Here is a 24,037-nt window from a genome sequence, read left to right as displayed (position 1 = left end):
CCACCAAGATCCTCATATTTCATGGAGTTTTTTTCTAATATGGGAAGGGGGTGTTGTGAACTTAAACATAATGTATAATGGTAGAGAGAAGTGTTTAGATATTTTTGGACAGATACTGTACACATTAGGTGAGAGAGAGAGAGAGAGAGAGAGAGAGAGAGAGAGAGAGAGAGAGAGAGAGAAAGAGAGAGAGAGAGAGAGAGAGAAAGAGAGAGAGAGAGAGACTCTCTTTGTATTTGGAATGGGGATTGGGGGATTGGAAATGTGAACACGTCCTAAACTTGTGTAAAATTATGATCTCAACAAAGTAGGGGTTGTTAACTTTAGAGACGCTTTAGAGACGTCTTATTCCCCCAACAAAATTGAGGGCATGTGGAAAGTCTTCTTGTTATGAAAGTTGAATGTTTTCATCTTGTGTTTGCTCCTCTTCCTGATTCGTTTAAAAAAAAAACATTTTATTTATCTTGCTTTCCCTGGTGTCTTGCCAGTCACTCCCTTTCTGATCACAGGATGATTCAGGATATGGATGGGGTTGGAGGGAAGAGCAGGGGGACTTCATATATGTAAATAGTGAATCTTTGGGGGAGGATGCAGGGTGAAAGGTGATGGTCTTGGTTGAGTGCTTTAGGAAGTGGAGGGATCATCATGGAGGGAGGCTATTCAGTCAAACCCCACCACAAACAAATCTCAGGACATGAGACCCCAACAGCACCCTCCCCACCTCTATCCTCGTCCACACAAAGTGTCCTCGGCTGGGTTAAGGTACTAGTGGGAACTCCTCGGGACTGAGGATCATCAGAAGCTTGTCTGAAATGGGACATTCTTCTGCAGCTTAAGTGCTAAAGAAATATCTCATGCCACTTTGTGTAACGCAAAGAGGAATTGAGGATTCAGAGTGTTGTGACGTCAAGAGACAAAGTTAAAAACATGAAGCATCAAGGAAGACTACAAAATAAAGCTGCGAGCAGCAATAAACTGTGTTCAGATGACAGAATGAATACAAGATCATTTGGATAGCAAAGCAAGTACTCTGTCATGTAGGAACAATCTTCCTCTATGTGAAATCATGAGTCTAAATACAAAGTCTGGAGTGAATCTGACCTATGGTTCATAAGGAGAAAATGATTGTGAGCATTAGTGTTACATGTGCAAAGAATTAGTTGTTAATTAATAGTTTTACTTTTTTGTAAAACACCAAATTCAGTGCGGTTCAATTTAGGGATGTCTATGATATCAATGACAAGTTTCACATTGATAGGCCACTGTGGAGTGGAGTGGTTTAAATGGACACATAACATCAGATTTTTGATTTGTCAATAAGGCAGCCATCTTTTGACCAATCCCTTGTACCATGGGCCTACATTCCAAATGCGGTTTCATTTGGTCCTATGGTACATTTTAGAAGTATTTTTTTTAGCATATTTTAGCGTATGTGCTAATATGCATCTACTGGTATAGTGTGGCCATCTTTAAATCCATCCACGTTATTTTTTTCCATCAACGTTATTATTGTGATGAGTCCAAAGGCCACATTTGGAGTGAATCTGACTTTTAGTCAATGTGAAAATGATGTTTTAGGATTATTTTAAGCGTAATCGTTACAACAACAAAAAATATAATTATTAATACTGCCCTACCAAGCAAAAAGGCAGTAACTGCTCATTTTTTTGCTACATTAAATACATGCTTATTAATCATGTGAACAAGTCTCTATTGTATTGTGTTTTGGAGAAAATGGGGGTCACATCTTTGCTGTGAACCTCTAAATAGGGTATGTACCTCTTCTTACTATCGTCTTGTGATCTTAAGTTTGTACAGGATTCCAATTATAGTTTGGTAGCTAATGGCAATGATCAAACGAGTGGCAGCCAGGGTTGAACGCCAGGTAGGAAACCCCCTCTCTAATCTCAGTTTATTTCATACAGAGCGTTTCCTACCATTAAAGGTTCTTCTCCAGAGTAATCAAACCTGAACTCAGCGAGAGAGGATCTGGAGAGCTTTACATTAGGGTGTTTATCTCTGGGATGGGAAGTCCGTCTCTGGAAGTCTGCAGGACGTGACAGCTTCTTATTTTTTACCCTTATTTTAACAGGTAAGTTGACTGAGAACACATTCTCATTTATAGCAACAGCCTGGAGAATAGTTACAGGGGAGAGGAGGGGGGATGAATGAGCCAATTGGACGCTGGGGGTGATGGAATGAGGGCCAGATTGAGAATTTAGCCAGGACAATGGGGTTAACACCCCTACTCTTACGATAAGTGCCATTAGCAACCACAGAGAGTTAGGACACCCCGTTTAACGTCCTATCCGAAAGATGGCACCTTGGTATATATATACTGTATTTTTGTGCCTGCTACTGGCCCTCCAACACCCCTTCTTGCAGCATCTGGTCCCCCATCCAGGGACCAACCCTGCTTAGCTTCTGAGGCAAGCCAGCAGTGGGATGCAGGGTGGTACGCTTCTGTACCCACCAGCCAGTCAAGGAGCTTCCCAGTGACTTATCATTCTGCTTAACTGTATCTCAGTTGCAATGTCAAATAGGGTGAATAGTACTCTGAAGACGTTTTATTGTCATGTACACCAGATAGGTGCAGTGAAACGTGTGGTTTTACAGGGTCAGCCATAGTAGTACAGGACCACTGGAGCAAATTAGGGTTAAATGCCTTGCTCAAAGCACGTCAACAGATTATTCGCCTTGTCGGCTCAGTTATTTGAACCAGCAACCTTTCAGTTCCGGGCCCAGCGCTCTAACCACTAGGCCATCTGCCACAGGCAAACCATGAGAATGAAAGGAGATGTATTGACGGGAACATCCATAGTAGCTATAGTCCATTTCAAATATGGGCAACTGTCACATGATTCTTCCTTGAATGTTAGATGATATACAGTTTCCTGTATTAGTACACGAGTTATGTAAACTACATATGTACTGTACACCCTAGAACAGCTTTAGTAGAGCCCACGGAGGGTTTCTTGAGAGTCAGAGAGAGAGAGAGAGATGGTTCCTCACTGGCAAATTGATCCCAACAATGACAGACAGTTCAATAAAAACAACAGGGACGCCCAATTATGTGGCTCTAAAGATTTCAAAGGAACGTATTGATTTCTGGGACATGCCAAATAGCAATCCTCTCTCTGCCTCTGTGGCCTGGCTCAACTGTAGAAAGTAGGGTACACGAGGGATAGACAAGAGTTTTTCTTATATGTTATGATGGTGGAGATCAAATACAGTATATTAACACATGCCGCTTCCTCTACATCGCACTGTGCCACCTTTTCTGTTGTCGTGATTCATAGCTCTTATTTTCAACTGGGCTGGGTTGCCCCTGCTGTAACTTTCAACCCTATCAAGTAGAGAAGAAAGGCCTTCAATTTCACTTACTGTAAACATTTAGGTGACATTGAAAACGCTGACATTTTCATCCCAAGTATGCTGGCCCACACATTGAAAGTTCTGTATGCAAAAGTGTGGTCGGTGGAAAATCCAGTGGGATGGTGAGTCAACGACGGCGATTCAATCTGTTCCACCTCATTGAGACTGGAAAGACAATCCAGCAGCAATTCCACTGTGGAACTGAAACATGTGCAGGACATGTGTGCTTCTCAGGTCAATGCACAATCAGAAAGAGCAGAGAGAGAGAGAGAGAGAGAGAGAGAGAGAGAGAGAGAGAGAGAGAGAGAGAGAGGGGCGAAATGACAACTGGAGATCCCTCAAAGCCAACGCTGGGCTCCAGAGTGGTCTCAATGTCTATTGCAAACATCGCCTGGTCCATTTAACCATTAGTGTCTCGTATCTGATTTACCGGTCACCCTTTCTGATCGGCTAATGCCTTTGCGACTTGGCTTCTTTGAATATTTAAAGCATTGTTGTCAGATACCTGCCAAACAAGCCTGACGAGATTGAGAGAGAGCACTGTGGTATCAACAGGAAGTGATTGGACGGTAAAGCGACATAGCACAACAGATCAACTATGTGATGCTTTAAGATAAACAAAAGTGTTTCATGTATTTTGGTTTCATATTATTAGGTGTAGCTTGATGTTGTCTTGGAAACGAGGATGTGGCGGACACAGAGAATGGAGTGTGACCGGAGAACGGAGTGTCACATGTTGCTGTCATCAAAGTTTCACTTCTCACTTCGAGAACATTTGATGTCAGGTCGAACTTTTTCGGACTGTAAGATATTCCCTTTTAATTTTCCTATTGTGTGTGTGCTCTGTGTGGCAAATGACTTCACAATTTGACAGTGAAGATGGAGATATTACTGTAAATCAAAAAGTGTGTGGGTGTGAGAACATCATGTGACTGTGTTATGGCCATCCCATTGGGCAAGACATTTCATCCCCAGTGCATTGCGGTGATATTTTTTACGTGGCCTGTGACCGTCTATAAATCTTTCTTCCCCATTGCCGTTTAGTAGGCACAATACAATACATCCCCATCCCAGGACACGGGCAGCGAGTGGGGCGTTCCATCGCAAAAAGCCGGGGGTGTAAGTAATGTGGCAAAATATTGACCATTCACTCTCAATCCCTCAGCCCCAATATAGCTGTCCCCTCTTAATGTTTAATGTGATAAACAACCCCCCCCTTCCACTGTTACTGAAATGATATAAAGAGCTCCCACTGACCCAGCTAATATCCATCAAGTGGAGAAGTGAGAGAGGGAGGGGAGGAGATATAGGGGCGGACAAGGCTCATCTTGACTGAAGGAGGTAGATAACACATTCTGCACTAAGTTCCCATCAAGCCCAGTAGAAAGCCTGGTCAAACTCCTCCCTGTAAATATCAGAGCACATGCCACATCCACAGATCCTCTCACTCTATCGTTCCCTTCTCTCTCTCTCTCTCTCCCCTGTCTCTCCCTCTGTCTCTCTCCCTCTGTCTCTCCCTCTGTCTCTCTCCCTCTGTCTCTCCCTCTCTCTCTCTCCCTCTGTCTCTCCCTCTGTCTCTCTCCATCTGTCTCTCTCCCTTTGTCTCTCCCCCTGTCTCTCTGTTTAGCGATTGGGATCTCAACATGATGCCCCGAGGCACAAGCAAGCATGCTGCGTGACCCCCCCCCCCCCCCCCACTTTCCTGATTTATCTACACTTTATCTTTATCTATCTCTCTATCCCTCCCCATCCCTCGCTGGGATCAATACAGCCCTACAAGGCTCACTCCACACAAGGCCTGTCCTGTGTCAGCAAGTCACTATGGCAATAGCAAGACCTCAGCCTCAACCATCAATGATCCCCTCTTAAAGTTACATGTGGCGGTTGGAAAACTGAGCAAACCACGGCCATGTTTAGTAAGACACACCGGAGCAAAACGTTTTCTCCCTACTTAACAGGACCCAGCTATGTCACGGAGACAGAATCTAGGGATATCCCTCGCTGTGGGTCTTGGGCATAACAATAGCGTCACCAAGGGTAATTAACTCGGACGCTATTTCGTGATGGCATGCTTGGTTTGTTGATGTGATCTCCTGGTTTCTCGTGCTCCTGTGTATTCTTGCTAAACGTGGAACCCGGGTCTGTTATTTTTAGGCCTGCCTGCATCTGTTGCCCCTGGTTTTCCCCTGCTCTCGTCTTAGAAAGAGGAAACGGTCCAGCTGTGGAGAACGTTAAAGCTCAGCCGTTCCTCAAATCCCCCTTTCCTCTCCCTGAACATGCAAATGCACTTCTCCCCTGACACACAACATTTAGATCACCCACGGAAGACCATTTTTGCGTGAGTTAGAAAAGTATTATAGTATTATAACATTGGGTGCATTATAAGAGGGGGAAAAAAACTGTTTACGTTTGGAAAATAAATCGAACCCCTTTGTCATGAATGATAACATTGGCAGAAACCAAATGGTGAGAGAGAGGGCATTTGAAGTGTTCACCTTCTCTTTTTGTGGTGGTAGTAGAATAACAGCCGTCCAATTCATGAATGGAGATTCCCTCCCTTTAACCCAATGTGCTGCCTCAGCCAGTCTCTCACAACCAGCCCATTCATAAAACTGTGGGGCTGAAGTGTGTGTGTGCGTTTTGTGTGCGCCTGTGCATAGTGTGTGGCTGTAGGTGGCCAGGATGCATGTGTTTCTGGAGAGAAATGACCCATTCAGTCATGTGTTCACATGTACGCACAAACTCCCGCGCACACACACATTGAAGAGGAATCGTCCCCCCTGGGGGAGAATGGTACCCCTGCATATCTGTCAGTAACCTGGATGTTTCAGCAGACTTGTTGCATAGCAGCTGTATTTTGGAAAATTGAGAACACTGGGCTGCATATTTATTTTTGTTCAACTGGAGAGAGAGCAAAGAGAGGTAGGAGCTTGCCAATTCATGGTCCCTCTGCTCTAAATGGGGACTGATTGGGCCAGCTCTGAGCGAACCAGTGAGCAGGGGAACACAGCAACACAAAGAAGAGAGAAGGTCATAAATTCATGACGAGGCAGAACGCTTCCTACCGAAGAGACGAACTGCCGTGAGCATTTGCACTCAACTGCACTCTCTCTCTCTCTCTTTTTGTCTCTCTCGTTCTCTCTCTCTGTCTCCCCTTTTCTCTCTAAAGGACTGGAACGGCATCTACAGCCACAACTTCCTATATAATTACTACAAAGTCCAAAACTAAACAATCGGCCCACACAACTCTGAAATAGTTGGATTAGTTCACATCTTGGAACGCTCAACGTAGAAAAAGCAAAACGGTAGATGGGTGAAAATGAGAGAGAGGCTAGGGGTGTCCAGAGTTATAATTCAGCTTAGTTTTTACCGAGACAGGAAGAGGGAGGGGTCAGAGAATCCACTCAAAGAGAGGGGGGTCACAAAACGGGGTAACAGTACTGTAGCACTTTTTTATGAATGAAGACTAGGGGGAGGGGGGGAGACGCTTTCTCTTACTTGCAGGAGAAAATATATGAATGGGACACGTCTCTTGGGCTGCTCTCCGTCTAACAGAACATAAAAAACGACTTTCCACACTATTTTTTTATTTCAGCAACAACACATTTATCAATGGCATATTTGGTCTCAGACAATTCTAAAAAGTAGAAACTAGGTAAACTATCAGTGCGTGGAAGATTCAATTTACATTTGACTGAGTTCCCTCCCTGCAGACAGATAGATTGAAAACAAAAGGGACTGTCATTATCCAACACCCCCATTACAGATCAGACGCCCCCTTCAAAAGTTCTGTCAAACCCCCAAAAGTCAACAACACTTCCCCTCCCACTTAGCTATCACGAACTGAACGTCACCCCCCCCCCCCCCCCCCCATTTTACCATTGACTTCATTTCATAACGGTGTTTAGTGAATCATACGTTAATAGTATAGGTCAGAGGTAAAGAGCGGTGGTTTAAAGTATTTTTTGTAAAAGTAATACTTTAAAGGACCTACTTAAGTAGCTATTGTGGGTATCTGTCCTTTACTACTTATATTTTTGACAACTTTTACTTTTACTCCACTACATTCCTAAAGAAAATAATGTACTTTTTACTCCATACATTTTCCCTGCCACCAAAAAGTACTCGTTACATTTAAAATGCTCAGGTAGGACAGCAATGTGGTCCAGTTCACGCACCTATCAATAAAACCCGGTGTCATTCCTACCGCCTCTGATCTGTGGGACTCACTAAAGACACATTCGGTGTTTTAAATGATGAGTGTTGGAGTGTGCTCCTGGATAACCGTAAATAAAAAAAGACAATTGGGTTGGTTTGGTTTGCTTAACATAAGGAATTTTATGTATAGTATTTACTTTAACTTTTTCCACCACTGTACTTCAGTACACTTAAAACCAGATACTTTTAGACTTTTACTCCAGTAATATTGTACTGGATGACATTTAGTTTTACATGAGTCATTTTCTATTAAGGTATCTTTACTTTTACTCAAGTATGACAACTGAGTACTTTTTCCACCACTGGTAAGGAGGCAAATGACGTGTTTACATAACCTTCCCTCAGTGGAACTCTGGAGACAGAGCATGCTTGTTAGCTGTTATTGAGAGAAAGGGGAAAGAGATTACATAGATTTACCAGATGTGCAGGTATTGCACAATCACTTCTTGCGCCCCCCCCCCCCATCTCCTTAATCTAGCATTCCAGAGTGTCCCAAAGTCTGGCGCTCTGTTTTCCCTCATCCCTCTCTCTATTTCCCTCTATCTCCCTCTGCTTCCCACACCCATACAGGTAACAACCTGACTCAGAAAACAACTATGTTTGATTTGCTGTGGCGCCTTTTCAATGCGGCTTCAATTCTTTTTTGGCACAAGGGATTAGGACTTTGTTTGCCGGCTTTACGCTCTGCACTCTGAGTTTCCTTAGCACCTGTCACCTGTTAAGAACTGTATTACAAGGCTGAAGAGCGATGAGTTTGATGGAATAATGCAAAATTGGGTATGGGAATAGATAAGGCCTTCATCAAACCCGCTGGTTGCTTCAATAGACTCACTTCAAGTCGCAACCACAAACATGTAGAAGAATATCTTTATGTCTATGGCAGCCTGTCAACTTGGAGCTTCCCATCAAATCATGTTGAATAGAGAGTCTTCTGGTCATTGAGTGTGAACAGCAGGTGCTAGCAGGAGCGCTGTCTGTCAACCTGAGGCCTTCTCGGCTCAGACTACTGTGTATAAGTGAGCTGCCTGTCAAAGTGAAGCCCCACTGACCCTACGGAGCATACCAAGGTCTACCATGGGCAGCAGGCTGACCGCCGATTGGTTGGGCTGGCCCGGGGTTAAGTAGACATGACCCTTACATGCTCTAGGGTTCATCACCGCTTCCTTGTTACCGTTGTTAGCCCACAGACGGGAACTATATGTTTCACTGGGCATGTGTTACTGGGACTAAGGAGTTGTCACTCTGGATAAATGGCACAGTGTTTAGCCACAATAGCGGTTGGGTTTTGAACGGGGCCAGGGGGAACTAAATTGCTAAGTTTAAAATACACACAATAAAACTTCAGATTTATTTTCATGTTTAAATTATATTCAAAACATGTTCAAGTTAAGACTTAACCCATCAAAATTGCTACGTTAAGTTTGCGTCAAATTTGCTGTTAAATATATTATTTTCCCATTCGTCATATTGTATGAACTCACCCATAAGTCTATGAATGAGTTTGAATGAAAAAGGCACAGAGGACGCTGTTTGCAAAGCGCACACTCCCCAACTCTGAATCGTCATTGTTTAAACACACAACAAAAAGGGAAACCCATTCAAATAGCAGCCGCGCAGTTGTTTAGTATAGGAATTTGCTTTCCCCTCTTACACCTCAGACATACACAAAAGGGAGTCTTTGTACCTGGACTCTGAATGATCTTTTACTGGTTTCCTGGGCTGATCCATTCAGCTTTTCAAAACCATGCAAATGGATAGAGGAGGACAATGGTAGCATCCACATTCACCCATGATGAGTAGGTCATGTATTAAGTTTGTGTCTCGGAAATGCTTTTTCCCAGGCAAAGATTCATGTGACTTCGACAAATACAGTAGCTCCACCCAAGCCTCGAGCAGTTTCACAACCCAATGCTGACCCCGTATCTGAGTTCTCTCTCTCTGTCTTTCACACACGCACACACACACTAAACAAACACATACACGCAAACACAGAATTCTTAGAATTTACACTAATGCAATCTTTACTTACAGTTTTCGGTGTGGAAATCAGGAACAAACTGCTCGTCACTGTCAGGCACTTGAGCTGAAATCAGAAAAGAAAGAGAAACCGTTAGCGTCATGTCATGGTTTGAGCAGAATGCTAAGCCTATCAATTAACCTACTGTAGCTAGCCTTGGTGGTCTGCAATTTACCTAGACAGTGTGCACTACGCTAGCCTGTCTGACTATTTACATTGACCCCCCCCCCTGTTTTTACACTGCTGCCACTCACTGTTTATTATCTATGCATAGTCACTTTACCCCTACCTACATGTACAAATTACCTTGACTAACCTCTGCCACCGCACATTGACTCGGTACCCAGTGTATTTAGCCTCGTTATTGCTATTTTATTGTGTTAGTTTTCATTAGAATTTTTACTTTAGTTTATTTAGTAAATATTTTCTTAACTCTATTTCTTGAACTGCATTGTTGGTTAAGGGCTTGTAAGTTAACATTTCACGGTAAGGTCTACACCTGCGCATTTTCCTATTAACTGAGCCAGTCTTGGTGCTTCATGCTGTCCGGCAGCCTTGCCAGTGTGGAAGCTCGGCTCACCCTGTCCATGGGCCCTGGCGGTCATGGTTCTGGGCCTCGCCAGACTCTCTCCTTGGCCATGAAACTTGACCCACTACCTGGATCCAGCCAAGCGACCTTCACCTCCACACTTTCCAGCGTGACAGCATTTTGTCAACACCACATAGTCAGGGGGGGAATGAAGCTTAGCTTCTTGTTTCATGCGGCATTCAACGTCTTGACGGCACAAACACTGATCTATTAGTTAACCCTTTGAGCTGCAGCGCGCGAGGGTTTAACCTCAAGTCATGCCTTGACCTCAGTCAAACATCGTAACTGGGATTATTGACTGTGTTTTATTCTGGTCTGATCAAAAATGGTGGAAAAGGAAGATAGTTCACTTGGGCCGTTTATCATTGGGAAAAAATTGTACGTTCCGATCTGCTTAAGCACGTGGCTCTCCCATAGACACCAGTGCGATAGAAGCTGGGTCTGGTCTACTTAGTTCATTAACTAATGTAACCAGAAAAAATGAGGGAGTGGGGTTTCTCGCTTCCTCTTCTGTCTCTGGACTGATCTCAACTAGGGTCAGGAGCTTTTCCTGACCACATGAGCTGACCAGGAACATCTCAGGGTCCCTTCTGAAAACTTCGGACTGGCTTGTGAAGCTGTCTTTCGGTATGATGGACGATGCTCTGACATGAGGCCTAACGATGGCAGCACAGGGTGATTTATGACCTTAAGAGGTGCACTTATAGTGGAGACAGGGTTACTGTCACTCACGCAGGCTAGCTATCGAACCAAACTGGTGATAGATGGATAAATACAGAGGTGGAGCTGCCTTTCCTTCCTCCCCCCATGTCCAAACCCTGGCCAAAGAACCACAAAGATATCTTTACCCCTCATTGACCTGATTGTGATTGTGTCAGGAAGACGTCAGTAACGTGTCAATTGTGTGCATTTTGTGTACTTGTTTGTGTGTGCTTTTCATCACAGAGCAAAGACAGACTAAACAGGCTATTTTAAACAAGGAAGGAAATCAGACTTCTTCTTTCGGTCTTACACCCAGTTTGTGAAGCTGGAGGACGATCTTGGACAATATAGATGCTCTGAGGCTAGTGAAGTATTCTGGAAATCATCACCTGCTTTGAGGTGCGTTCAAAAGTCAAGCTAGAGGTGTTAGGAGTACGAGGAACTGAGAGAGAAGTTGGGGGAGCTGAGAACAAGTTTAGGTTAGCACTATTTAGGGTAAGATCTTGTATGAATGAGTGATGTTTTGTTGAATAATTCAATCACAAAAACAGCAGAAATGATCCAAATTAATACAAAAACTGGACATGGTGAAGTAAATATGAATCTATTCATACTAGATTTTAACTTGGAGTGAGTTTAATTTACAATCTTATAATTGATATTATATTTAAATGAACCGAATCCTACCATCTAGGCCCTAACATTCTGAATTGTCTTTATGCAAACCCAGCCCATTGGGTACAGGTGCAACGGGGCTTGGTAGTATTTTACTATCCTGTTTGCCAAGATGTTCAGATCCAAATACATTTCCGATATCAATTGTCTTCCCAAGCACTGGACATTGAACCACACAAACAGGTTAGGAGCACACTGGCATCTGATTCGCTACATGTGGCTAAATGACCTAACCCTAAACCTTGCCTGCAGCCAGGACTAGAAACCCTTACAACTAGCATCAGTCCAATTTGAAAGGTTCCTGCTTTTTCCATTGCTTCGGTCTTGCACTTACGCAACGGTATACTTAGGAAAAGTTGATGGTTATCATTAAATATTGAGACAACAATCTGTCCATAATGGCCAGCGAAAAACAATAATTCCACCACATGGGAAGCACATATCCACTCTCCACTCTGAAATGGTTTAACATAACCAGAATAAGGAACATGAGATTGTATAGTATTATAGGAAACCAAATCTGAAGTTTAATTTACAATGAACGTTTAAAAAGTCTCTCAAATTGAAACTACGGAGTAAGAAAAATGACTTCAAACACAGAGCAAGTCCATAGAACCCACAAAGAGAGAGTGAGTAAATACCAGCGTCTGTGACATCACCCAGCCAAGTAAAGACCCCAAACAATCCGAAAGGTCCCCCCTCACTTCATCCACCAGCTACCAGACCATAAAACCAAAACGGAGTGAAAAGAGAAATTAAGAACTTCAAAATCCACTTTCACGTATTTCTTCCCCTCTTCCTGTGAGGAGGAAACCGGATGATGGCGTCTTGGAGCATGTTCAGATAAATTACATTGATTTCTTATATAATACTGTGCCTTGTTGCTATACGGTAATACTATTACCCCCTTTTAACTTTGCAGTCTTTTGCCCTAAGGAGAGGGATAAAGCTGTTTTATGAGAAAGAGCAGAGGCCAATATTTAGTCCACCAGACCAAACAATAAATCATTTCCACTAGTTTCAACATGTCTAAAATGGAACACGTTGGATCGAGCTCAGAAAGGGAAGAGAAAAACCCCCATTAAGGATGTCTGAGCGTCAGTGTGACTGGCTCGCAGACAAGAGCACAACCCCTGTGCTTAGGCAGACAGAGGGAGAGTGTGTGTGTGTGTGCGCGTGAACGCATGTGTATCCGATTTGCTTCCAGGAACACCTCGTCAAAAGTCTTTGAGATGCAAGTCAGCACAAGACAGAAAGTGTGTTTATATGAGCACAGATGCATGTTTCCATTTTTTTCTTCCAGACACCTTGAATGATTTTTTTTTCTCAATGGAAGATCCTGATGGGATCGCAGAACTCTCAGTCATAAACGTAAAGGAAAACAACAAGACGAGACAAGCTCCTGAACTCTCTCTCTCTCAACGTTCTTGTCTCCCCTCTCCCTTTCTCCCGCTCTCTCTAGCAGAAAACTCCCTCCTGCTACGCGGGTGAATCCCTTGTAACCACAATCAGTCACAATGACAGGCCTGTAATTAATGTAAAAGGAAAGAGTTCTGCCAGAAGAGCTCAAAAACAATATATTATTTAGGGTTAAAAAAAAACACATTGATAGTTACACCACCAACCTCCACCCAGGCAGCTCGGCCTGTTAATTCTCCCTTTGGCCCAGTGACCCTCTTCTTCTAGCCAATCTCTTTATGCAGTACAACAGCACCCCATATCTACCCCTATGCATGTTACCTTTGTGGCTGACTGAATTAAAATAATATGTCCATCAAAGGGACCGGACTTCGGAGTGGTTCTCATTGTTGTCCCTTTTATTGGTGTTGGCTTTGTCTTTGTCTGTGGAGAGTGGTGGTGTGAACTTGCCTGTTTGACGCTGCATGAGAATAGGCACCTTGGCCGAGATACAGTGAGAGAATTGTTTGCCGGGCTTCATAAACCGTCGTTTTCTTAAGAGGGAGGCCCATTTGACCCTTTTCACACTACCGTGCCGACCCGAACCATACTGTGTTGCCTCGGGTATTTTCTTTTCACGTTGACCTTTCCAGCACAGTTCCAGCATATATTTGACCCGGGTCTGCTCTAAATCACAGGGTATCAATTTGGCTGGTTCAAGATGGTAAACATTTTGTAGTCGGCTGCATTTCTGGTTTAGAGATTGCTAACGCGTTACATATTGCCTTGCCACTTCTGGGCCCCAGATTTACCAAACATTACCAAACAAGCGTGAGTCATTCCTCGGTTTTGTTGTCCCGTCTTAACATATAATTGCTTCTTCAGAGCGTACGTCACGTTGTACTTTTAAACTCCACACTGCTGACAATTGCTGCTGCCTGCCTGGGTCCATTTCATCGGTATGTGCGTTAAGGGACAGGGGCTTAACATGCTGCTTGTTTGCATTGGCTGGGCATATTGGCACGCACGCATACTACATGCCAGCATACCAAAATAGGGCATGTTTACAGCTAATCATGTCCTGTCTATGTTCACAAAGGAAATTTTTTCTGTCACTAATGGCCATGTGTATTGCATCAGCATGTTTTAACTCCCCAGGGTTTTTTTTCACTTCCTAAACGTCCTCGTTTTACTTTAAGAAACAACGTCTTGGTACTTCACCCTGTGTACTGTGTGTCTAGCACACACTATTGGCCTTTCCTGGTGTAGCCTGGTGACTATTTGGTACACATAACTAACATACCTATTCATTGTAATTATCCTACTGTAGATTATTTCAGCCCCACTCTACATGAATACATCTGTAGAAATGGAATAAATAATTGAATAAATATCCTTCTGGAGAAATGAGCTCTATCACGACCAGGAATTGTTTGAAGCCATTGCTGCTTGGTGGTGGTATGACAGATTTATAAGCATAGTTTAAGTCATTTATCCAAGTGTTCTCATCAACCAAGAAGTCATTAACTGAGCAAATGGGATCAAACCCACTCACACACACAACTATATCAATAGACTTTGTTATGGACCATTACCATGTTCATATCTGTCTGACCACGGCTGGTCCTCCAGGGTATCAATACGACCAATGTTCAAGAGATCAAACGCATATTTTAACATAGTATCTTGCATGTCGAAATATTGCTGACATTTCCCCCATATATGTTGTTATATTGCCATACCACTCATACATTTTCATCATTGCCAATGCCTCTGAAACATACACAATTAAAACACATTACCTTCTGTGAGCCATGTCTCCTGAAGTTGGCTTAAATCCTGAAAGAGGTCTAAACACACACACACACACACACACACACACACACACACACATGAATACAACAGAACAACAAGATCAAAGATCATTACGCACATGTCATGTCAGCTAGGTCAGGTTTAGACAAGTTAAGACATATTTATCAATCCATAAATAGAAGTGATATATCTGCTTGCCGGATTGGTAAGCAAAGCATTGACGAGGTAAACGTGTCACGCAAAGGGACTTCAGGCCATTGCGAGCTTCCTTTGGAGTTCTAACTTTACCTTCAGATTCCTGAGGGGGTAATTCCGTGTCCATGTATTTCCTTTTCGCTGCCATCAACAGTCTATTTAGGGGTCCATTTCCTTGTGACTTCTGCAAAGCATCAGAAATATTACAGATGTGGAAAATACAGTGAAACATGTAGTACACCCTTTGATGTCACAGGCTACATAGAACATGCCCACTGTCACTAATTGGTTTAGTTCATTAGTCAATATGGCCATAAATACTAAAATAAGTACATATTGCATTATAATTTGGATATTACAAGGCTATTATTTTCTTATTATCAGTAGCCTAATTATTATAAGTATTATCATTATAGTTGTAACTTTCTGTGTTTTTATTTTTTTCTTATCATTCCAGACTAAAAAATATATATACCACAACAGAAAACAATGCTGGTTGTCTCTGTGAATTGCAATAGTGTTGCAACTCAAACGCGCTTTATCGTTCCATTTGCCCTCTCAAATTGTTAGCCCATTTTCGGTGTTACACTGTCAACATCTCCTGTCTAGAGACAAGAATATGTTAATAAACAGTGTAAAATAAAAGCTGTAATTTGTATTATTTCGTTTAAAAAAATTTGCAGACCTTTTGATAGTTTAGAACCGAACTGAAAAGAGTTTTCATCGCGCACATAGTTGCTTCAAACAAATCGCATGGAACGGGCGATCGAAAGAGAAAGCCCGGTAGCCAAGTCCTACAACTGAGTAAAGCATTAAAAAAATACATGACTTTATACATACGTACATTTGCTAAAGTGTAAGGCACTTGCTGGTCCAAATATCCATCCATCTTATAATCCATCCGTTAACCGTTTGTGATCATTTAGGCTGAGTTGAATGTGATCCACGCAGCCAGCCTGCAGCGAGAGAGGGACAAGGGGGAGCGATAGTTGTGAATGGAGCTGGGAGAAAGCTGCATACCTAATGAGCTCCATTCACAAAAAAATGCAGAGAGGGGAAGCTATGGCGAGCGATTACCCAGCGGGCTGGTGTGGTGCCACCTTTACCGCTAACTAGACCGTAGTCTGTGGCTCGGGATAGACAGTCATCAGATACCGCACAAAATTAACTCAATAAACAAGCCTATGCAATGTGCCAATTGCTCTTATATAGTTATAAAATGTTATTTGAAATGTGGCTCATATATGTTTCTATGTAGGCTAAATATAATAATCATGTAGAATTTGCAGTTGTAAAATCGTTCGGTAAACCAATAAATTGTGATTTTATAGGACATGCACTTATAAAACTACAATAGACAAATTGTACAGGCTTTTCTTACTAAAACGTATAGGCCCTTCTTACTAAAAAAGTATAGGCCTATACTTTCTATTTAGGCTACATCAATGCCCAGAGAGAAAATGGAACCGTGGATAATGTGAAAAGAAACAGATGTCGCGTCTCAACTGCTACAGAGGGCAACTAAGTAACTGTTTTAACCTCACCTTGCTTATAACAGTCAACAATAAGAAAATGTCACGCTTAATGCGTGTGTTATAAGCATGGGACAGAAATGCCCCAAAAAACAATGTTGTTGTCAATTCTTTTCCAGACTTGAGTGTTGATTTGGACTACGTAGACTTGCTTTTCTTGCTCTCTGACGCTCGCTTGGCCAAATGACTTGGCGATTCGTGGATTTCCTCTTTCAAGGGCTCGAATTTCTTCCTTTGTCCTAATGAATGACCTGACTTATGAATGAAATCTAGGCTCTCTCTTTGAACCAATCCGCTATGAGACTGTCCGGGTCCCTAGCAACCATGGGCGGAGTTAGAAAAACAGCAGCCAATCAGAGTTTGGGACAGAGTCTTTATACTAGATTTTCCAGTTGTTTTTCATTCACAAAGCCAGAGAGGGGGAAAGTTAGAAAAAAAAACGTCCATTCATAAAAACCTGACCTAGCTTGAATGTTCCAACTTGTTTTTCCCTGCCTGCCCAGACTCTGTCAAATACGTTAGTTTGTTTACCTTCTTACACTTCTTCTCCTCACTTATAATGTCTAGATAACATGTTTTATGTAATGCACAACCAGCAATTACTTTGTTCACTGACGGAGTCAGAGGTTGGCTATTTGAAACACCCTTTGAATATAAATGACATGAAATGTCACAGGTAGCTTTTAAACATAACAAACTGAGGGAAAAGGTTACTATCTCGTTATTATGTTTTATGACGATAAACAAATTACATCTTATTCTGTTCCATTCTATCACATGCACTCTAAAATGAAGGGAAAAAACTGGGTTGAAAAGCAAGCTTTCTGTGGCTTAAAGTGGTTGTTTATTTCTGAAACTAATGGAGATGTTTCATTTTACTCAAAGTACACATACTTCATTTCCAAAAGATACACTAATAGCCATGTACTGTATGTTTGCCTGAGTCTAATCGCTGGCTCGGAGCTAAAATAGATGCTATAAAGCTTTCTGTAGGAGGTAGTAGATGGAACCTTGTAGATAAGAGTGCTTTTTGATAAAAGGGGGCTTTGTTTGTAGGGTAAAATATGACTGTTTTTCTGCCCGTACTTCTATAGTGCTTGTTGTGAACAGAGACGGGGAAGCAGAAGTGGGGAAGACAGAGAGAGAGAGAGATAGGGGGGGGGGGGGGGGGGGGTTCTGTTTGAAGGAGGTGGGGATGGTCTAGTGTGGAAGGCTCGTCCCCAACACCGCTGTCCACTTCCCTCTCTCCCTCTCATCTTCTTTCTGGAGCTCTATCAGACCTTCCTCTCCTCCCTCCTCCCCCCTCTGTCCTGATAAGTCTGATGGTGACTGATAAACCCCTGAAGCTCCCTGAAGACCCACGGACATCACATTACTGGAAAGGTATGCATACCTTTCTGCTGTTTTTAATACAAAATAGCTCACAACAAAGCAAGTATTGTTGAAAATGCTCAATAGAGCAATGATGATGTCCTGAAGTGGTGTGCTTGTAAAACGTTTATTTTTATGGCCCTTTATTCCCCTTTATTTTGTATTTTCTTTACCAATCTTTATTAATTCAAGCAGTTCCTGGCCATGTATTTTTTATTGTGTCTACGAGACAGCTTGCCCTGGGTCGCATCAGTGGCTCCATGGTTGGGCAGGTTGCCCCTACCCCCACTGGGAATCTAATGACTTCCCATACCAGAGACGAGCCATGCCAGAACCAAACCATGTGGGCTACATGGATCTCTGACAATATCTTACCCCTCACCCCATATATCCGCTTTTCCTGGATCATATGACAAGGAGAAATGTATGTTATTGTTTAATAAGAAACATAATATCTATACATTTTACATTCTTATTTCCTTAGAGTTGACACTAAGCATTTACGATTTAAATGAAGATTATTATTAACCATTTATATGTACTATCCTTCTTTCTTCAATCTTCATTCTCCCAAAAATAGTGAAAAATGTAATAACGCTACATTTAGAATGGTTCATCTATAACATAATGCACATGAGGATGCCCATTCATTGAGATGACCTATGCATGACATCCATCGTTCCATGGCCATTAAAACCAACAGGACATACTCTCTCAGGCAGTGGCCAGAGGCCAGACAAGACAGGCAGCCCTGGTTGTTTGCAGTGGGGACCAGGCTTTCGACGAAGAGCAGCTTGCTCTCACGTGCCATATCAACTGGAAGATGATTCCCAGTTTAAACAGTGGTCGTGTGAAAAGAAGTGCAGCCCGGCCTGGGTGAGAGTGTGTGTGAGAAAGGAAGTGTGTGTGAAGTGTGTGTGAGAAAGGAAGTGTGTGTGAAGTGTGTGTGTGCTGCTAAAATGACGGGTTACTTATTTGGACTTTGACTTATCGCACATCCTTTTTCTGCCAGGCTGCCAAATTTGGATCCAGGCTGCCCTCCCCAAACATTATGTTCTGACTGCCCTGAGACCAGGGCGCCTATTCCGAGTCCAGGAAAGGACTCCAGGACTTCCTCTATCCTCCTGGACAGCAAACAATGCACACCTGAAAATAACTCAAGAAAAGGCTGAGCCAATTCTGTTAATTAAGGCCAAGAGGTCAGAACATTTCATACACATCAAGGTTTTGAACCCACATCCTTGAGAGTTGTGCTTTTTCTCAGACAGGCCTGTAGAGTCACTGCCTGCCGCTGTCTGTTCAATAGAACTGTCTCCTTCAGACAGGCACTTCTCCTGTTTTGAATACACCTGAGTAATAAACAGATTTTCCCCAAATCCAGAAGGGAGTGAGAGTTAGTTTCAGTACTTTCTCTAATATGAACAGTTTTAAGTCATGAGTTGGCGCAGTGGCTGATGAACGTCCCCTGGCTCGGGCTTGGTGCATGGGGTTGTCACTGGCTGCTGGCTTAGACCGCGACACATAAAGTGATTTCCCACCGCCACCCCTGTGGAATGCCTAGCACTGCAGTTCACACAGACCCCAGACAGGCTCAGCTCAGCCTGCCTCCACCACAAAAACAGATGATCTTTAACTGCTGTGTGACTCTGTGTGTGTGTCTGTGCGTGCGCGTGCATGCTCTGTACCCTCCGGTGGCCTATTATTCATTCCCCCAGGACATAGCGCCGTTGCTGGGATGCCTCGTTGTGTATAGGCACAGCCAGGAAATGTCATCGTTGGCATCTGAGGGAGGACTAGCGCGCCAACCCAAGTGTGCTCTCAGCACCTGCAGCCTCAGTCCCCTGCCACAGACACTGGCTTGCTTGTTTTGTCAACGCCACCATCCATGCCCCACCAAAGTCAGCCTGTCTAGCCTCCACTGCCTCATGAAAGATCAATCAGGTGAACACAATAGTCTCTTCGTTTATGGGGGTGTTTTTCTGATGCAGCCTGAAAGTCTGCATGCAGCTGCACTGGCCTGCTGACACTCCAAACAAGACACAAAGCAAACCCCCCTTTATATACAGTTTTAGACCGGCCCGCTCCGGTTTTCTCCGCAACGCAAGATTCTTCATCAGGAGCCCATAGAGAAGAGCTGGGACTGGGAGAAGTTATTTTGTTCTAGCGTGGGATGGCTCTGATGAGGAGACATAGAGGAGCCTTGTTGCCGTCTCTGTCACTGTGTAAACACTCTATTGTCACTCGATTCGCCCACATTTTCATTTATATCCCATTTTCCACTTCATTTCCATGCTACTTTTGGGACAAAACAAAATCCCTTGTACTTCTACTATGGTAATCCATCTGTATCATCTAGGCGCATGGAGAAAAGCCCATGGTTTGGCTTTGGGGCCTGCGCTGTGCCTCATCATCACTGTTTCAGTCTAATCAAAATGCTATATGGACAGTATTGTGGATTTTTTTGTCTTGTTGGGGGGTTGGGCTACATGCACGATACATAAATGGATATCATTTAATAGTTATAGGCTGCTACTCAAAAATAAGAATATATATATATATATATATATATATATATATATATATATATATTTAAAGGAACACAACTACAAAGCATTGATCATCATGATCATGACACAGAGCCAAAAATTAACAATACATTTAGTAAGTAACAAAATAAAAAATAATTGAGGCTCCACCCACAACCTCCCACCCCATTTCCACAACCCCACCCATTTCCACAACCCCACCCATCCAACGTCTTCCTCCAACCACAATCTCCCAACCCTACAGATCCTGGTTCAACCCCGGGTTGTATCACAACCGGCCGTGATCGGGAGTCCCATTGGGTGGCGCACAATTGGTCCTGCGTCGTCCGGGTTAGGGGAGGGTTTTGCTGGGGTAGGCCATCATTGTAAAATAAGAATTTGTTCTTAATTAAGTTGCCTAGTTAAATAAAGGTGAAATAAAACAAAGAAATAAAAACCCATTTCCCTAACCCCACCCATCCAACGTCTTCCTCCAACCACAACCTTCCACCCCATTTTCCCAACCCCACCCATCCGACAACTTCCTCCCACCCCCCCACCCAGAAACCATGTTTACCGTCCCTTCCCACCCCCCTAGCAACTAGAGTTGCTTGTTAGTCCCCCCCTCCCCCAACCACCGCTTCCCCATCGACCTGAACAAAGAAAGACAGTAAAAAAATATGATAAAAGGTATATATATATCTTTTTTTTGCAGGTGTTGGGCTTCATAGATTATTCTTTACATAGTCATATGTATGTTCAGGCCTCAATTGTTCCTTGACTAGCACCATTCATTCACCATTCATTCACCATTTTAACGTTACAACTGCTAATTGTAACTGTATCCACTGGTGAATTGGGAGAGAGTGAGGTGATTGCCATCTAAGAGCAACCAACTTTTCTTTGCTGCAGTGCTGCCTGCCTGCAGTAATCTACTCTGATTGATTGATAGATTCAAAGCGCCATCATAGTTAAGTAACATAACAGATGCAAAGCACAGAATATTTAAATTCATGCACTTGGAAATTAATTTGATAATGTTGTCCCAGAAGCATTTAACAGCACGGCAGTCCCACATCACATGAAGGAATGTGCCTACCTGATTCAGGGGACACAGTGAACAGTTGGGAGCTGGGACCAATTTCATCGTAAAACGTTTCCTTGGTGCTCAATACAGTCTCGGAACAAACTTAAAATGTATAAATTGGTGGTTCGAATGATGGGATGCCAAGGTCATATCATTCCATATTCTGTTCATGTGGAATGTTTATCATGAATTTTAAAGCAAATAAATGAAGGAATGTTCCCTACCTGATTTGGGGGACACAGTGAACAGTTGGGAATTGGGGTCAAATTCATCGTAAAAAAACGTTTACTTGGTGTTAAATACAGTCTGTGAACAAACTTAAAATATATAAATTGATGGTTTGGATTACAGGATGCCAAGGTTATATTTTCCATCTTCTGTTGTTGTAGAATGTTTATCATACATTTTAAAGCAAAGAAATTAGTAAGATACAGTAAACCCCTGCTGGGCTCTTTCTACTTTCATCGCTACTCAGACAGTCATCAAAGCTCTACGCTATTGCATGCTGGGAAGAGAAGAGACTTCTCACTAATTCAATGTCTCAGAGTTAACCAGTCATCTCACCCACCCTCACCTCTTCTCTCTTCCTAAATCACATTTTTGAGGTTCCCAGGCTTCGCAACACTCCATTGCTCTGATTTCACAAGGGAGCCTCGCTAATTCAGTCAAAATCCTTGTTGTAATTCATTTGGATCGTTATAAACAATGCCCCGAGACCCCTCAAAACAACTCAGGCCTGTGTTGGGATTCCAAACAACTGTCCGGTAGTGTTTAGTTTTGGTTCATCCGGTTTAGTCCGACCTCATAACAAAAGGTCACTCAGCTTGACTGAAGATGTAATGTACGACAGAGCAGTCTCATAAAGTTGATAAAACTGGATTGTCAAGAAATAGTTCTGGCTTGGACTATTGCAGCTGGTAGTTTTTAGTTTCTTCATACTGTATATTTTACTGTAGGTCATGTTGTCTCAATTCTCTATGTTTATGCAACTTGATATCCCATGTTTGTTAGATAGCCACTCTTAGGAAAACAGAGGTATGGACTCAAGCAAAGCAACTATGCTCAATCTAACATCCTGTATGCATGCGTATGGCGTCAGTATGTACAGGGCCTTCAGAAAGAACTCATACCCCTTGACTTATTCCACATGTTGTTGTGTTACAGCCTGAATTCAACGTTTATTAAATATATTTTTCTCACCAATCTACACACAATACCGCATTATCACAAAGTGAAAACATGCTTTTTGAAATTGTTGCTAATTTATTAGACAGAAAATACATATATCTAATTTACATAAGTATTCACACCCCTGAGTCAATACTTTGTAGAAGTACCTTTGGCAGTGATCACAGCTTTGAGTCCTCTTGGCTATGTTTGTATCAGCTTTGCACATCTGGATTTGGGGATTTTCTCCCATTCTTCCTTGCAGATTTTCTCAAGCTCTAAATGGAGAGCAGTGTTGAGCGGCAATCTTCAAGTCTTTCCACATCTTTTCAATGGGATTGAAGTCTGGGCTTTGGCTGTATGCTTGGGTTCATCGCCTTGTTAGAATGTGAATCTTCACCCCAGTCTAAGGCCGTTGGCACTTTGAAGCAGGTTCTCGTCAAGGATTTGCCTGCATTTGGCTTGATTCATTGTTGCCTCTATCCTTACTAGTCTCCCAGTCCCTGCCGCTGAAAAGCATCCCCATAGCATGATGCTGCCACCACCATGCTTGTGCCTGATTTTCTCAAGACACCTTGCATTCAGGCCAAAGTAATACATTTTTGTCTCATCAGAACACATCATTTTTGCCTTACGCTCAGTCTTTCACGTGCCTTTTTGCTAACTCGAAGGGTGCTGTTATGTGCCTTTTTCTCAGGAGTGGCTTCTGTCTGGCCACTCTCGCAAAAAGCCCAGATTGGTGAGGTACTGTAGAGACTGTTGTCCTTCTGGCAGGTTCTCTCATCTCAGCCAATGAGCTCTGTAGTTCTGTCAGAGTGGTCATTGGGTTCGTTGACAAACAACTTTGATTCCTAATAGATGTGTAAGAGATTTGGTCAACAATGGCACTAGAGCCATTCAGTGCCATCTGGGCATTGGCGAGGCCTGGTATGTGAACGACCTCCCGTTGGGATGAACTGGGTATGTGGGTCTGGCAGACCAGTGACAGTGTGGACAGGCGTTTACTGCCATTAGACATAGGAGATATAGGAGAGGTGCCCAGGGGACAGGAGTGGAAATGCCAGTGGCTTAATGGGAGGACTCTAACTAATTAATTATTAAGATTTGAGAGTGGTGGCCTCTCACTGGTATTCCAGTATTAACATAGCTGTAGATGTAGCCAAGATTTGAACATGAAATAGATTTGAACAGGAAATCTATTTGAATAGGTTCGGTGTGAATAAAGTTGTTGTTCAAGTGTGTAGTGGTCTACAGTGCCTTGCAAAAGTATTCATCCCCCTTTTGGCGTTTTTCCTATTTTGTTGCATTACAACCTGTAATTTTATTAATGCATTTTTATTTGGATTTCATGTAATGGACATACACAAACTT

The 24,037-nt window shown here is 42.8% G+C and overlaps 1 protein-coding gene across 2 annotated transcripts in view; it reads right to left on the bottom strand.

Moving 5' to 3' along the window:
* The window catches only part of LOC110491481 (ETS translocation variant 4), a 29,417-nt gene extending 12,617 nt beyond the window's left edge, over positions 1–16,800 (bottom strand). The window contains exons 1-5 of one of the 2 annotated variants that reach the window (XM_021564963.3): positions 16,529–16,800; positions 15,829–15,940; positions 15,078–15,168; positions 14,777–14,824; positions 9,623–9,676 (exon numbers count right to left, since the gene is read on the bottom strand). In XM_021564963.3, coding sequence (XP_021420638.3) covers positions 9,623–9,676; positions 14,777–14,824; positions 15,078–15,168; positions 15,829–15,885 — 250 coding nt within the window. In that variant the 5' untranslated portion in view covers positions 15,886–15,940; positions 16,529–16,800. Of the gene's footprint in view, positions 1–9,622; positions 9,677–14,776; positions 14,825–15,077; positions 15,169–15,828; positions 16,123–16,528 lie in introns of those variants that run through there. The other variant, XM_036946366.2, reaches the window with a different exon arrangement.
* Positions 16,801–24,037: the final 7,237 nt, after the last annotated feature.

This window comes from Oncorhynchus mykiss, chromosome 16, assembly GCF_057628025.1.
Source record: "Oncorhynchus mykiss isolate SJ-2025 chromosome 16, ASM5762802v1, whole genome shotgun sequence".
In the NCBI taxonomy this organism is placed as follows: Eukaryota; Metazoa; Chordata; class Actinopteri; order Salmoniformes; family Salmonidae; genus Oncorhynchus; species Oncorhynchus mykiss.
Note: the sequence above shows the minus strand (reverse complement) of the source record. Positions and strands in the feature narration are given on the sequence as shown.